Source organism: Ahaetulla prasina, chromosome 2 (genome assembly GCF_028640845.1).
Source record: "Ahaetulla prasina isolate Xishuangbanna chromosome 2, ASM2864084v1, whole genome shotgun sequence".
In the NCBI taxonomy this organism is placed as follows: Eukaryota; Metazoa; Chordata; class Lepidosauria; order Squamata; family Colubridae; genus Ahaetulla; species Ahaetulla prasina.
In genome coordinates this window covers 249,103,346-249,117,724 of record NC_080540.1, presented here as the reverse complement: position 1 = coordinate 249,117,724, position 14,379 = coordinate 249,103,346, and the positions used below count along the sequence as shown (strand labels likewise).

The following is a 14,379-nucleotide window of genomic DNA, read 5'->3' as shown; positions in this document are numbered from 1 at the left end:
ACACAACGAACTGTAATCATAAGAATTCTAAATCTTACCTGCTTGGGCATTTGAAAAAGGGGATTCTTTAAAAATATATCTTTTGCTTGACTCCATGTTCCATCAATGATTACGATCGTATAGGAATTAGTGGAACTCAAATCCATTTCTTCCAAATTTGTTGCTCCAGCTCCAGGATACAGTATTAAGGTATTTGAACTTTTGCATATGGATGCTAATTCAGGGTACCTATAAACATTTTTTTTAAAAAAATGGTTTTAATAATTTTAAGGCAAGTAAATATAACTAACCTATCTTTTCTAAAATAGCTATCCCACTAACCAAAATATCTACCTTCTAAACATGGAATATTATGCTAGTTAGGAATAATGTTTTTATAATTAAAAATAAAGATATCCACAATTTAAACTTGACTCCTGGTGACTACCTGAACATATCCAGACAGTTTTATTGGTAATCATTTGGAAATAATAATACACTTTCTAGTGTCTATACCCTTCATGTCATTTTAAAGTAAACAGTGTAATGGAAAGCATAGAAAATGATTAAGAAATAGTAAGTAACAAGTAAAGCCATGAGGAAAGAAAAAGAAAAATAGTTAAAATTAGTTCCTAGAAACTCATCTGATATATTTCTTCATATCATTTTTCCTTCATTCTAGTCTCATTTGCTTCCTTTTCTTCCATATCCATTTTTTCTCAAGATTCATCCCAAGCAATGCCCAAACAACTATCTCTTCCACATTCAAAATCAGTCATCCCCTCTGAAACCATGAAATCAGTCGTGTGTTAAGACATTTCTTTGTTCATATGAATTAATTTATGGTTGAACCCATTTATTCAAGATATATCTTTTTCTAATGTATTCACCAAAAAGTCCACGTTCTCAATCATTCCTGAATTTCTGAGACACCTAATACTTTCTCCATACTCTCATCTTGTTCCCACCAATCTGTTCATTAAAGTATATAGCAGGTCTGACCCTACTTACAAGCTGATCCTCCCTACCAACTGAGACTGATATTTGCTTATGAACCTCCCAAAAATCATTTGTATTCTTCATTCAGTTGAATGGAATTACCTATTTATAAATTTCTATTAACTTCCAAAAGGATGTTTGCATTTTTTATCAAGTATTACATCTGAAGAACTAATTGGAGCCTCACTATTATGGATTACATTGAGCAAATCTAAATAAATCTAATAAATAAATGTAATAAATCTAATAAATAAATAGGTCATAAGACCAAAGTAATGTAACATTTCTGGGAGAAGTGGGGAGTTGCTGTAAACCTCAGCCACATAAATGTTAAATGTAAGAACAGTGGACTTCACTCAAATTATTACAGATCTATGCAAAGTTGAATTGTCAAGTGCTGCCAGTATGTTTGTATTATATTTAATAAAAGATTGTGAATGGTTTTTGTATTTATTCAACACTCATTTAACTTTCGATGTAATTATCATAATTTGTACTTTCAACACTTTTTTCTCATATATTTCACTGTTCACTTTTTGTTTTCCTCTACATTCATGTTTGAATACAATTGTCAAATGAGAATAACCTTCTAGCATTGTATGAAGCTGACTGATTTGTGTTCACAAAACTTTTAGCATGAGGAATATGTTATAGAATAGAATAGAATAGTTTTATTGTTTCAAAGTTTATAGTTTTTAGTTTTAGTTTTTGCTGCCACAGATTTACATGGCTATTCCTCTGTTCAAGTAGAAATTAGTATAGTCAATGTAGGGACATAATAATAGTATAATAGGTAGAATTAGTAGGACATAATAGTAGCGTCAGTAGAATTGGTTTAACTTGCTGTTTTGGTTCTGTAAGAATTGCTTTGCTACCAGTGATCTCACTTCTGTTATCTTGTTTTTCTGTAAAACTCCGAGCCTGGTATCTGTGTTGCTAAGCACCCAGTCCCTCTGTTGCTAAGCACTCAACCTCCCTGTTCCTTGCTGCACTGCCAAAGGAAGGCATGGGCCAAGGGGCCAGAATTCGGTACTACGCTAATGCTTCTGAAGGTATAAAAAGACGCCATACCTTCCCCAAGGTATAGCCCTTCACTGCATGCTCTTTGTATGTATGGTATGGTCTACCCAGCTCTTCTTTGTCTTACATTTTAAAAAAAGCAATTATAATTACAAATTTAAAAAGGAAGTTAAATTAGGATTGGAGACATATCCTATACAGAGAGAGCTGATCAATACTACACCTTCTCTTTTAGATTAATTTCTTGGAAAGCCATTTCTAAGAGAAACTCAACTGGGTATTGAGATAGTAAAAGATATAACAGATGTGCCAACTGCCATTTACCGAGTGACCTATTGTTACTAATTGCTTTTAAGAATCCAGCATATGGTACTTTTCTTATTAATTTCTTCACTGAGCATGAGAGACTCTACAAGAAGCCTTCTGTTCCTCAGAGGCCATTTGACTCTGCACCTACTGCTTGCTTCTGCTCGGCCATATCTCCCCATGAGAGTCAATTACTACACGCAAGCACCACAACTTTACAAGCACATTTATTCAGCAATGAGTTAAAAAGAAGGAATAATAAATAAATTAGTATTTATACTAACTTATATATATATATATATATAGGTCTTTGGTTATTCGGGTTTTCTCCTGCGTAAAATTGGAAGTGTCTTGGCGACGTTTCGACGAAGTCTCATTCGTCATCTTCAGGCTTCAGCTTTGTGCTTCTGGGAGCAATGCCATTGTCGTCGAAACGTCGCCAAGACACTTCCAATTTTACACGGGAGAAAACCCGAATAACCAAAGACCTACATACAAACAGCCGAGAAAACCTCAGAAAACATATATATATATATATATATATATATTAGTATTCATTCTAATATATACTAATACAGCCCATACCCATAAATTTTCTTTTAAAAAGAAAATTTATATCCAGGGAGTGAATAAGAAAATCATACAAACAAAAGAAAGTGCCAAAAAAGAAACAACAAGGGCACAACACACAAGACACAGAAGTGTGAGCAGTGTTTTGTTCTAATAAAAAAAGTGTATTAGTTTTAATGGGTCAGGTATCAAAAGAGATTTAAACACACATGCATGTCATAGAAGCAACATATATCATATGACGATGATGATCATCATAATCATAATAATGTGGAAAATGAATACATGCATCTATCTGTCTGTCTGTCTGTCTATCATCTACCCACCCAGCCACGCACCTACCTCATCCAAGCTACTCAGAAGTTATAAAAATGGCAATTCAGTCCATTGTATCTTAAATAAGGCTCTATTAAATCAAAGTTTCCATTGTACTGTTTTTTTTCCCTTTTTGCACCTTCTATTCCTGATGTCACTGTCCTTTGGAAGACACGGGTGTCAAACTTGATCACATCACGTGACATATTGCAATGTTTTTTTTGCCTCTGCAGAATCGCGGTGGGCATGGCCTGCATATGATGCATTCAACCTGCGGGGCGTCGGTTTGACACCCCTGTAATGTAAGAGAAGTAAACTCTATAGTTGTTCATTCTCTTTACATCACCTGTTCTAAGAGTGATGATTTTTTATGATGTTAGTTTTTTTATCTATGCACAATTACTGTACATAATTTTTAGTATTGAGATACTGGTATTTGTTAAAAGGGTTGGAAAATAGAGGCCTAGTCTCAACTAAGAAAAAGGAAAGTCCTTTTTTAAAGTGGGCAACATCTAAGCACAACAGTATTTTTTGTCTGGATTATTCCAATTTAACATTTAGTTATGCCATATGCATTTATGTTGTATTCACTATATTTATATACAAATAATTCTACTTCTTCTAAGTAAAATACTATTACGTTCTAAAACAACTGCAGTAGTATCTGCCATTTCAATCAGGCTGTAACTTTTTCACTCTCAAAATTCAAGGTATCAAGAGTCTTTTTTTAAAAAAATTCAAAACATGAACTCAACAGAAAAGATTGCTTTACCAAAAACAAAATCATTTTAGAACCTCAAAAAAGATAATTACTCCCTGATAAAATGACTCTTTTTAAAATTCATTGATAGTATTTATTTTAGAATAAGTATTACATTATCTTTTTCTCAAATGAAACAATAATTATGATGAAAGATTGGGTTGCAAAATTAATTATAAACTTAAAAAGAAAATAGATTCCCAAATAGGAGCTTTCATTATTTGAAACAGTGTTCAAAATAAATAATAGAACACACATTTACTTGTAGGTTATTAAACAAAGTTATACTTTGTTTATTTATGGCACTCATTAAATTAAATATGACAATACAAAGATAATATAGAAAGGAACATAGCAGTTTTTGAATCTAGTAATGTTAACTTGAACAGATTCCTGCCAAGATATATTCAGCAAAAGCATACAAGTTATTGAGCTAAAAATCTGATCTCTGGGTACATTTTATGTTGCTGAACTACCACATAGAGTTGAGGTACTTTTTATTTAATTTTCCTGATACTTTAAAAAATACCTAATTTTATTTTTCTAGTAGCATCACATTTATTATCTCCATCCCATGCACAAACATCCTTAAACCTGTCATAATTCAGGAAGATGAAAAGCCAAAAATGGCAATTCTCTCTTTAGTTACTGACTAGGAAGTGTGAGTAATTGAATAAAAGTAGGATATAGCTAGAGTATTACTGTGATTATAATGTCTAGAAATGAAATGGAATTTTAAAAAAATGAAGACCAGATTACCATGAACATAGCTTTGGTGACTGGGCTGCTCATCAAAAAGCCAGGATTAGTGTATGCTAACTAAAAGTTAGAAAATTACATATCCTGAGCTACGAAAAGCCTATTGGGGGCGGGGGACAGAAAACAACGGAAAAATATCTAGTGAGAATAACTGATAGATTCTTGTGGAGTGAGCTGCTAAAGATAAATCCTGCTTAATCAGGAGACATTACAATCTGGTCTTGAATTTAATTCATTCAGTAGCCAACCTGAGACTCAGAAATGTTCAAATAGGACAAGATACAATATTATCTTCAAATTTAGATTGCAGCAAGAGATGTAGAAAGGCATACTGCCTGTTATAAGAAAAAGTAATGAGTACATGAGACACTGTCAGTTAAAAGAGTATGAGATACTCTGGAGAAATGACTAATGCCAATTACTATTTATTTATTCTCAACTATGTGCACCAAACTTCTAGAAAGAAAAAGACAAGTTTCTTCAGTACTTCATAGAAGATTTTGTAGGATAATACAATGCAGAATAAAGGATAAATATGATGTAAAATGTAAAGATTAGAATGTTACAAATAGGAAACCAACATTAATATGGTTGCTGAATTCAATATAATAGAAATATTGAAGAGAAATCAGATGAGACTAACTTGGATTTATTGGAAATGAACTAAATAAAAACCAGTCTAAAATAATTCATAAGGTAAAGTTAATTAGGATGTGGAAAAATAAGAAAGGTACATTTTGAAAATACAGAAACTATTGTCATTTATAATTTTTATTGTTGTTTAAGCATTTTGCAATATTAAAGTTTTTAAGGTTCATTCTGATATGTGCAGTATAAAACACTGAACTACAAATCTAAAATAATATTGCTTTATTATTTTTCTCAAAGAAAAGATTTTAAAAATTTATTTTAATAGTGATATTCACCTGTCTTCACAGAAGCGTCGTCCAATCAAGACTTTACATTTGTCTTCAGGAAGACAAGCAGTTAGAAGAGGTACTGTTCGTAACACTCTACTTTCCTGCAGTTAAAATTGAATATAATAACATATGATTTAATATTGTAATTGTTTTCCATTTAGAAACATGAGAATGCCTAGATAAAACATGCACATAAACAAAGCCCTGGTTGGGAATGAACAATATAATTATATACTGAATTAAAAGTCTCAGTGCCTTTTGATACCATCAACCATTTTGGGCTCACTTGGGGAGTTGGGTATGTGTGACACAGTTCTATGCTGGTTCAATTCCTTTCTCTGAGGTTGGTCCCAATCTATGTTGATAGGGAACCAGAGGTCCAGCTCTCAGCCCCTGCTTTGCCAGGGCTCGATATTTAACACTTCTTTTTAACATCAGCATAAACCACTGAGCAAGATCATCTCTCACCATGGATTGTGGTATCACCAGGATGCTGATGACACTCAGTTATACATTTCCATCCTGGATGATGTGAGTGATGCTGTGGGTGTTCTTTTGCATTGCTTGGTGGCCGTAGAGGCCTGGATTCAACTGAACTTCAGTTGAACCCTGGTAAATGAGAGGCTGTGGTAAGAGTCCCCCAACCCCACCGACAGACCTGTGGAATAATCTGAGTCCTCCTAGACTCACAAAGTGCGTGTGGCAGTCCTGGCTAGGAGGGTCTTTCCTCAATTTGTGTTGTGCACCAGTTATACCTTTCCTAGATAGGGAGACTCTCTACTCGGTCATCTGCTGTCTAGACTACTGCAATGTGCTCTACGTGGGGCTACCTTTGAAAAGTATCCAAAAGCTTCAGCTTGTAAAAAAAAATGTAGCAGCATGGGCAATCTTGGATGCCCAAAGAATGTTGCATGTATTGGGTGCCATCCAATTCAAGGTGTTGGGTCTGACCTTTAAAGACTATATGGCATAGGACCAGATTACCTATGAAACTATCTTCATCCCATTACATCATCCTGTTGTACCAGGTCAGTGAGTATGTGCTGCATGCCATCAGCCAAAGAATTCCAACTGGCTGGGTTAGCAAGAGAACTGTCTCTGCCATTGCCCCCACCCTGTGGAAAACACTTCCTCCTGAGGTGAGGTGAGCACTCTTCTGGTCTTCTGTAAAGGCATAAAAACATGACTCTCCACCTTTGCTTGGAGGTTGAAAAGGGGCTGAAAGCCCTCCCTGATTTTAATCAACTTTTAACATCGCTTGCCTCTTTTAAATTTAATACAGTTTTTATGCTTGTTAATCTTTTATTGTACAGCACCCAGAATTCCACTGTGAAAGAGATGAATGGTTCTCAAATATGACAAATAAATGAATAAACAAACAAATTACGGTAGTTAGCATGGTAGGTGGCAATGGGTGCACCATTGGGAGATCTGAAGGATGAGGTTTGGTATAGATCCTCCTGCAGAAAATCCAACTGTATAGTAATAAAAATTGATAGTAACCTGATGGTACATAATGATAATCAAATAGTATCCAGTATTTGGGAAAGCTGAGTATAAAATTGGAAGTTTGATTTGTACATATTTTCTCTCTTGGTTTTTTTTAATTTACCAAATAATGCAAAATTTTGATGAAATACATCTTGTAGTGTGGCAAACAACCAGATGTAGAATGTTCCATAAGCCCAGTTTTCAAAATGAGGCAAAATAGGCAAATTCTGTCTCCGATATAGTTTTTAGCATAACAGTCTATGTGTCTCTAGGTATCTCATTTGTATTATTTCCAGCATGTGTACCTATGGTACTTAAAAGAAAAATCTGAATGCTGGCTCCGGTCCTGGTTTTTTAATTGTTGTAATAGAGGAACAATCAATGTAAGGAATTTTGATAATATGAACACCTGTGCCATTAAAAGAAAAGTATAACTATTTAAAACTTCTAAAATAAACCAGAATTTCAAAAACCTCACAGATATTTGGGGCTCTTCCAGAAAAAGAGCTTTTCCATTTCAACTAGCAGCTAATTAGCACTTGTCATTTGCAACTAATAGTTAAAGACAGAACTGTCAGCCCATCAGTACTCCATCAATAATTCATACTCTCAGGTCTATGGTTGGATACACACCCCTTCTTACTTCTATACTGTACATTTGTTAGCATCTCCCTCCCCTTCCACCGTCCCGTTTCTGTGCTCATCAAAGTGGCAAATATCTGTTACCTTCCACAAGCCTAATGTTATGTGTTGGCAATGCTGCATTTGGCTTTCTTTTTCAAATTATGCCAGTTTGCTGCTAGGAACTGGGCAAGCCAAAAATCCTTTCCAGTAAGAGATCAGATTGTCCTTTCATGCACAGGCAGCTATATGTCACTATTTCTGAAACATCTTGCAGTGCCTTGAAAGCATTTCCTTGTCCTTGGATTCAAAGCTAGTGACAGAGGAATACAATGGAACTGTTTGCAATTAGGATGTCATTTGATCAATGAGGGCTGTTCTCATCCCATTACTGGGACAATACCTTTGGCTCAAAGTCCCAAGAGCTGCTTCAGTAAGTTAGAAAAGATTTGCTTACAAATCTTAGCACACTAATTTAGCTTGTTTAAGCTATCAGGGTCACAACAGACCTCATCCGTGATATACATGATTAAGTTAAACATTTTCTAATAATTCTAGTATTAATATATTATTCTATTTATTCTAAGTATAATGCTTATATTATATATATAAAGCATTTATAATGCTTAAATATATATAATGCTTATATATTTTATTATGTAAATATTTTTTGGGAACTGAATTAATTATTAGTACCCTGTTTCCCCGAAAATAAGACATCCCCTGATAATAAGCCCAATCGAGCTTTTGAGGTCATGTGAGAAAAATAAGCCCCACTCGAAAGTAAGCCCTCCCCAAAAATAAGCCTTCCCCAAAAATATTTAACTCCAGATTAATTAGATAAAATAAATAACAATCTCTTTTAGTCAAACCCAAAATATGAGTGAAATATTTTAAGACAGAAAGAAGAAAGTATACAAAATATTCTACTACCATGAAAAATAGGGGGTACAATAGCTTAGCAGTTAACCTGGGTTGGAAAGTTGACAGCTCAGGTTTGAGACTAGAATACTTCGCAATGGGGTAGGCTCCCGTTACTTGCCCCACCTCCTATCCACCTAGAAGTTTGAAAGCATGTAAATGTGAGTAAATAAATACCGTATTTTTAGGACTATAAGACTTTCCAGTCTAGAAGACACACCTAGCTTTTGAGAGAGAAAAAAAATCCGCCTCTGCCTCCCAGCAATTTGCCTCCTTGCAGCAAACAGCAAAGAGCGTGGTCAGCTTCAACACAGCCTGATTTAGCACGAGCAGCTGATTGGCGGTTGGATTGGCCTCCCAGAATACTGCCGATCAGCTTTTCCAGGCTGCGGGAAATCGCCACCACCCATCAGCACCGGTGCTTCCCATCACCCCTGTCACTGCCTCCTCATGCCCCATTTTCGCCGTGCATTCTGTTTTCAGCCAGTTTCAGGCAGCGATGATTGCCGCCACTGCTGCCTATCCCCACCACCTGGAATGGGCCAAAAACAGGACACATGGAGGCCAAAAATGGAGTGCATGGAGGCCAAGAACAGGACCACGGAGGCCAAAAATGGGGCATGTGGAGGCGATGATAGGTGGTGCCAGCACTGATATGTGCCAGAAATCCCCGCAGCCTGGAACAGCTGATTGGTGGTATTCCGGGAGGCAGATCCAACCGCCAATCAGCTGCTTGTGCTAAATCAGGCTGTGCTGAAGTTGACTAGGCTGTTTGCTGCAAGGAGGTAAATTGCTGGGAGGCAGAGGCCAAATGCTTGGGGCTGGTGGGTGGGTGGGGCTTTAGCAGCATACTCTTTGGCAACACTCTATAAGATGCACAGACATTTCCACCCACTTTTGGTGAGGGGAAGTGCATCTTATAGTCCGAAAAATTTGGTAGGTACTGCTTTGATAGGAAGGTTGTTGCATTCCGTGCCCCTCGGCATACAGTTATGCTGGCCACGTGACCACAAAAAGGGTCAATTTGGATAATTTTGACTGCCTCGGCTAAGAAATGGACTTGAGCACCAATCCCCTAGAATTGGACACAACTGGACAGGGGAAATCTTTACCTTACCATGAAGAGTACCATGGCCAAGTAGTTCTATGGCTTCAGCCAACAACTCTTCAACATCAGTAACAGAAATGAAAATAGAGCTGAAATGATGGAATAACAATTCTGCCAATGGTCAGCTCCCAATTTGCACTGGCATTGCTCCATCAGAATTTATACTTAACAAGCAGAGAAAGCAAAATGAAGCATTTCAAGGAATGTAGACTACACCATCAAGGGCTCCATAGTTTCTATCACATACAAAAAAATTGGTAGAATTTTATACCAGAATAAAATCCGAAACAATTAATTCCTTTTCCATCAGACCAAAAGAAAGGGAACAAAATAAATGTTGCTGCTACATAATTTTTCATTATCTGCAGTTAAAGAATTTGTGATGCAAAGCAATTTAATATTAAAAGAGGCATTCCTGCAGGATCATTGTAGTCTGCTTTTCACAGTAACCAACTACGTGCCTCTAAGTGTTTGAAACCAGATGGACACATAGTTCTCTCACTGTTATTACTCTTCAACTGAGATTGGAATCAATTTACGTGGAAAAGAGATTGAGCATTCAATAATCTTACAGCTCATCTCACACAATATATAAACTCCACACAGGCAAAATATAAGTCAAGGTGAACAAACAGGCAAATAGGCTATATCTCTTCTCCCTCATGTAATAAATATGCCTAGTGTTCATCTGGAGCTTGCCAATGAATTGGGTAGGGAACAAGGGGCTGCAGGTTTATAAGAAATAATGCCATCTATATTGTAGTTCTCATCAATTTTGTAGGAGTGGAAAAACAAAAACAGTATACCATTCTATTACACACAATGCCCAAAGATTATATTCTTGCTGACTAAATAAAATATATTTTTATTGCAAAGTCCATTCTTTGGATGTGCAACATATATAAATTTTGCTAATTCTCCATAGAAGTTTATCACGTGTCTCTGCAGTAATATATATTAGTAAATTTCCCTCTAATTCTTGTCTTCCTGCATTGTAACAACTTCAGTTGTGTTGGAGAGTGACTACATGTCACAAGAATGATAATCAGAATAAAAGAATTGGAAGGGATCTTGGAGGTCTAGTAGTCCAACCTCCTGCTCAAGAAGGTAATCATATTCCATTTCAGACAAATGGTTGTCCAATCTCTTCTTAAAAACCTCAAGTGTTGGAGCACCCACAATTTCTGAAGGCAAGTCTGCCACTGATTAAGTGTTCTAACTGTCAGAAAATCTCTCCTTAGTTCTAGATTGGTTCTCTCCTTGATTAGTTTCCATCTTCCATACCCCAATGTTCTTCATACATTTTTTCATTGTATATGAGCAAGGTTATATAGCTGCCTATACTGATACGTTATATGAAAATGATAGTGGGTATGTCAGAGAAAAGAGAAAAGTAATAATAAGCTGAATAAATGCCATAACAATAAGATACTAAAAAGTAGTGTGGGATAGAACAGGAAGAGTATTGAATGTAGTCTGAACATAAAAGTGAGTTGAAATATGATCATATACTGTAGAATGAATGAGGACCAGAAGAAAATAAACCTATGAAGAAAGAATGAATAGATTGAAATGAGAAAATTAAGGTTTTTAGTAACTGACAAAATTATTAGAGGGAGAAGAGAAGTTTAAAGAATTAAAGCAATATATAAAGCTACTCATTTATGGACATGAAGGCACTAAGGATGATTTGTAAGGGCAGAATGATATAGAGAATAAATGATACTGATATAGTTCTAGCTATGTTAAGTATTTTCCTCTAATTTGTTTTACCTATTTTTTTTTATTATTACAGTCCATGTTTTGCATATTATTACTTATTTCCATTACATGCATTTTCAATTGATTATATTCCTTCAAGTCTGTATTGTGTATATATACCATAAATCAGGAGGTTACAGGAAATTTGAAAAAAATAAAGGAAACAAGTTAGTTTTACTGATAAAATTTGTCATGGTTTAGTTTTCACTTGCATCATCCTTTTGCTGATAAACAAATGGCTAGTTGAATTTGTTGCTTCCATTAACATTACTCACCTCTGCCGGATGCTGGATAATGTACAAACAAGTGGAGACTTTCAAAGGATGAACTGGCAAGAATGGGCACAAGCACACCTTTTGAGGACGACTATATTTAAGAAAAAAATAAAACAGAATAGTTAAGAAAGTATTATGCAATTTTATTTATTATATCATAATAATTCATTTTTTCCTGAGTCACAGAATATTTATTTAGGAAAAGAGATGGGGAACATTCAAAAAGATTAAATAACAAAATTGGGAATATGGGAATTAAATTATACAGGCAGTCCTTAAAGTACGACCAACATTTCTGTTGCTAAGTGAGCCATCTGTTAAGTGAGTTTTGCCCCATTTTACGACCTTTCTTGCCACAGTTGTTAAGCGAATTACTGAAGTTGTTAAGTTAGTAACACGGTTGTTTCGTGAATCTGGCTTCCCCATTGGCTTTGCTTATCCAAAGGTCACAAAAGGTGATCACATGACCGCAAGACAATGCAGCCGTCATAAATGTGAGGCAGTTGCCAAGCATTTGGATTTTAATCATGTGGCCACAGAGATGATGCAATGGTTGTAAGTGTGAAAAACAATCATAAGTCACTTTTTTCAGTGCTGTTGTAACTTCAAATGGTCACTAAATGAACTGTTGTAATTTGAGGGCTACTGCACTGGGCTATTATTGGGCCACCCCAGTGAAGTTGTCGAAGTGCTGTCCCGGTGTTTGGAAGCCGTATGGGTCTGGATGGGGAGAAACAGGCTCAAGCTTAATCCCTCCAAGACGGAGTGGCTATGGATGCCGGCACCCCGATTCAGTCAGCTGCAGCCGCGGCTGACTGTTGGAGGCGAGTTATTGGCCCCAAAGGATAGGGTGCGCAACCTAGGTGTCCTCCTGGATGAACGGCTGTCATTTGAAGATCATTTGACGGCCGTCTCCAGGAGGGCCTTCCACCAGGTTCGCCTGGTTCGGCAGTTGCGTCCCTTCCTTGATCGGGATGCCTTGTGCACAGTCACTCATGCGCTCGTTACCTCTTGCTTGGATTATTGTAATGCTCTCTACATGGGGCTCCCCTTGAGGTGCACTCGGAGGCTTCAGTTAGTCCAGAATGCAGCTGCGCGGGTGATAGAGGGAGCTACACGTAGCTCCCACGTAACACCGCTCCTGCGCAGACTGCACTGGCTACCTGTGGCCTTTCGAGTGCACTTTAAGGTTTTGGTTACTACCTTCAAAGCACTCCATGGCTTAGGGCCTGGGTACTTACAGGACCGCCTGCTGTTACCGCATGCCTCCCACTGACCCGTACGCTCTCACAGAGAGGGACTTCTCAGGGTGCCGTCCGCCAAGCAATGTCGGCTGGCGGCCCCCAGGGGAAGGTCCTTCTCTGTGGGGGCTCCCACACTCTGGAACGAGCTTCCCCCGGGTTTACGCCAAATACCTGACCTTCGGACCTTCCGCCGCGAACTGAAGACACATCTTTTCATTCGCGCGGGGCTGGCTTAAATTTTATCGATTTTAAAATTTTTAATATTAATTTTAATGGGGTTTTAGTTTTATATATTTTAAAGTTTTTTAGGCCAATTATAAAATAAGTTTTTTAATTTGTATTTTAAATTGTATATTGTATCGTCTGTTTTTACTTTTGGCTGAACACCGCCCTGAGTCCTTCGGGAGAAGGGCGGTATAAAAATCGAATAAATAATAATAATAATAATAATAATAATAATAATAATAATAATAATAATAATAATAATAATAATAATAATAATAATAATATAGTCTGTGTAACATAGAAATAACAATCAGTTCCAAAGTTATAATAATGGATATTTAATTGTTTAAAATAGCATGTTTTAAATATATATATATTGGTAGTCCTCTCTTGTTCAGATGCTATGAAGGTGCTGGACAAATGGTATTTATAATGGGTCCTCAGATTTCTGACTGTTGCAATACCCCTACAGTTACACGATCATGATCTGATTGCTTGGCAACCAGGTTACCGTTACAATGGGCCGGAATAGCTCAGATGGGCCGGAATAGCTCAGGCTGTTAGAGCCTGTTATTAGAACACAGTAGCCTGCAATTACTGCAGGTTCAAGCCCGGCCCAAGGTTGACTCAGCCTTCCATCCTTTATAAGGTAGGTAAAATGAGGACCCAGATTGTTGGGGGGGCAATAAGTTGACTTTGTAAAAATATACAAATGGAATGAGACTATTGCCTTATACACTGTAAGCCGCCCTGAGTCTTCGGAGAAGGGCGGGATATAAATGTAAAAAAAAAAACAACAGCAAAAAACAAAACAAAAAAAACCCAATGGTTGCATCCTAAAAAAACATCCTAATGTTGGTTTTTTACCTGCTGAGATGAAGAGGGAAGTAATTTATTTTATTTTATTTTTCCTTTTTCTTTTTCACACCTCCTCCCCCCCCCTTTTTTTTGTATTTTCTTATATATTTTTTCTTGTTTGTACTGGTTTTTATCATATATATAAATATATATATATTTATTTATTTATTTGCAGTTAGTATTGGTTTTACTTAATTCTTAATAAAAATGTTTGAGAAAGAAAAGTTTGGCCAATGGTGGCTCTTAA

The 14,379-nt window shown here is 36.4% G+C and overlaps 1 protein-coding gene across 2 annotated transcripts in view; it reads right to left on the bottom strand.

Moving 5' to 3' along the window:
* Positions 1-14,379, bottom strand: part of DTWD2 (DTW domain containing 2) — a 97,290-nt gene that overhangs the window by 59,331 nt on the left and 23,580 nt on the right. For both annotated transcript variants that reach the window (XM_058169348.1, XM_058169346.1), the window contains exons 2-4: positions 11,806-11,896; positions 5,635-5,729; positions 39-228 (exon numbers count right to left, since the gene is read on the bottom strand). In XM_058169348.1, the coding sequence (XP_058025331.1) occupies positions 39-228; positions 5,635-5,729; positions 11,806-11,896 (376 nt within the window). The remainder of the gene's footprint in view (positions 1-38; positions 229-5,634; positions 5,730-11,805; positions 11,897-14,379) is intronic.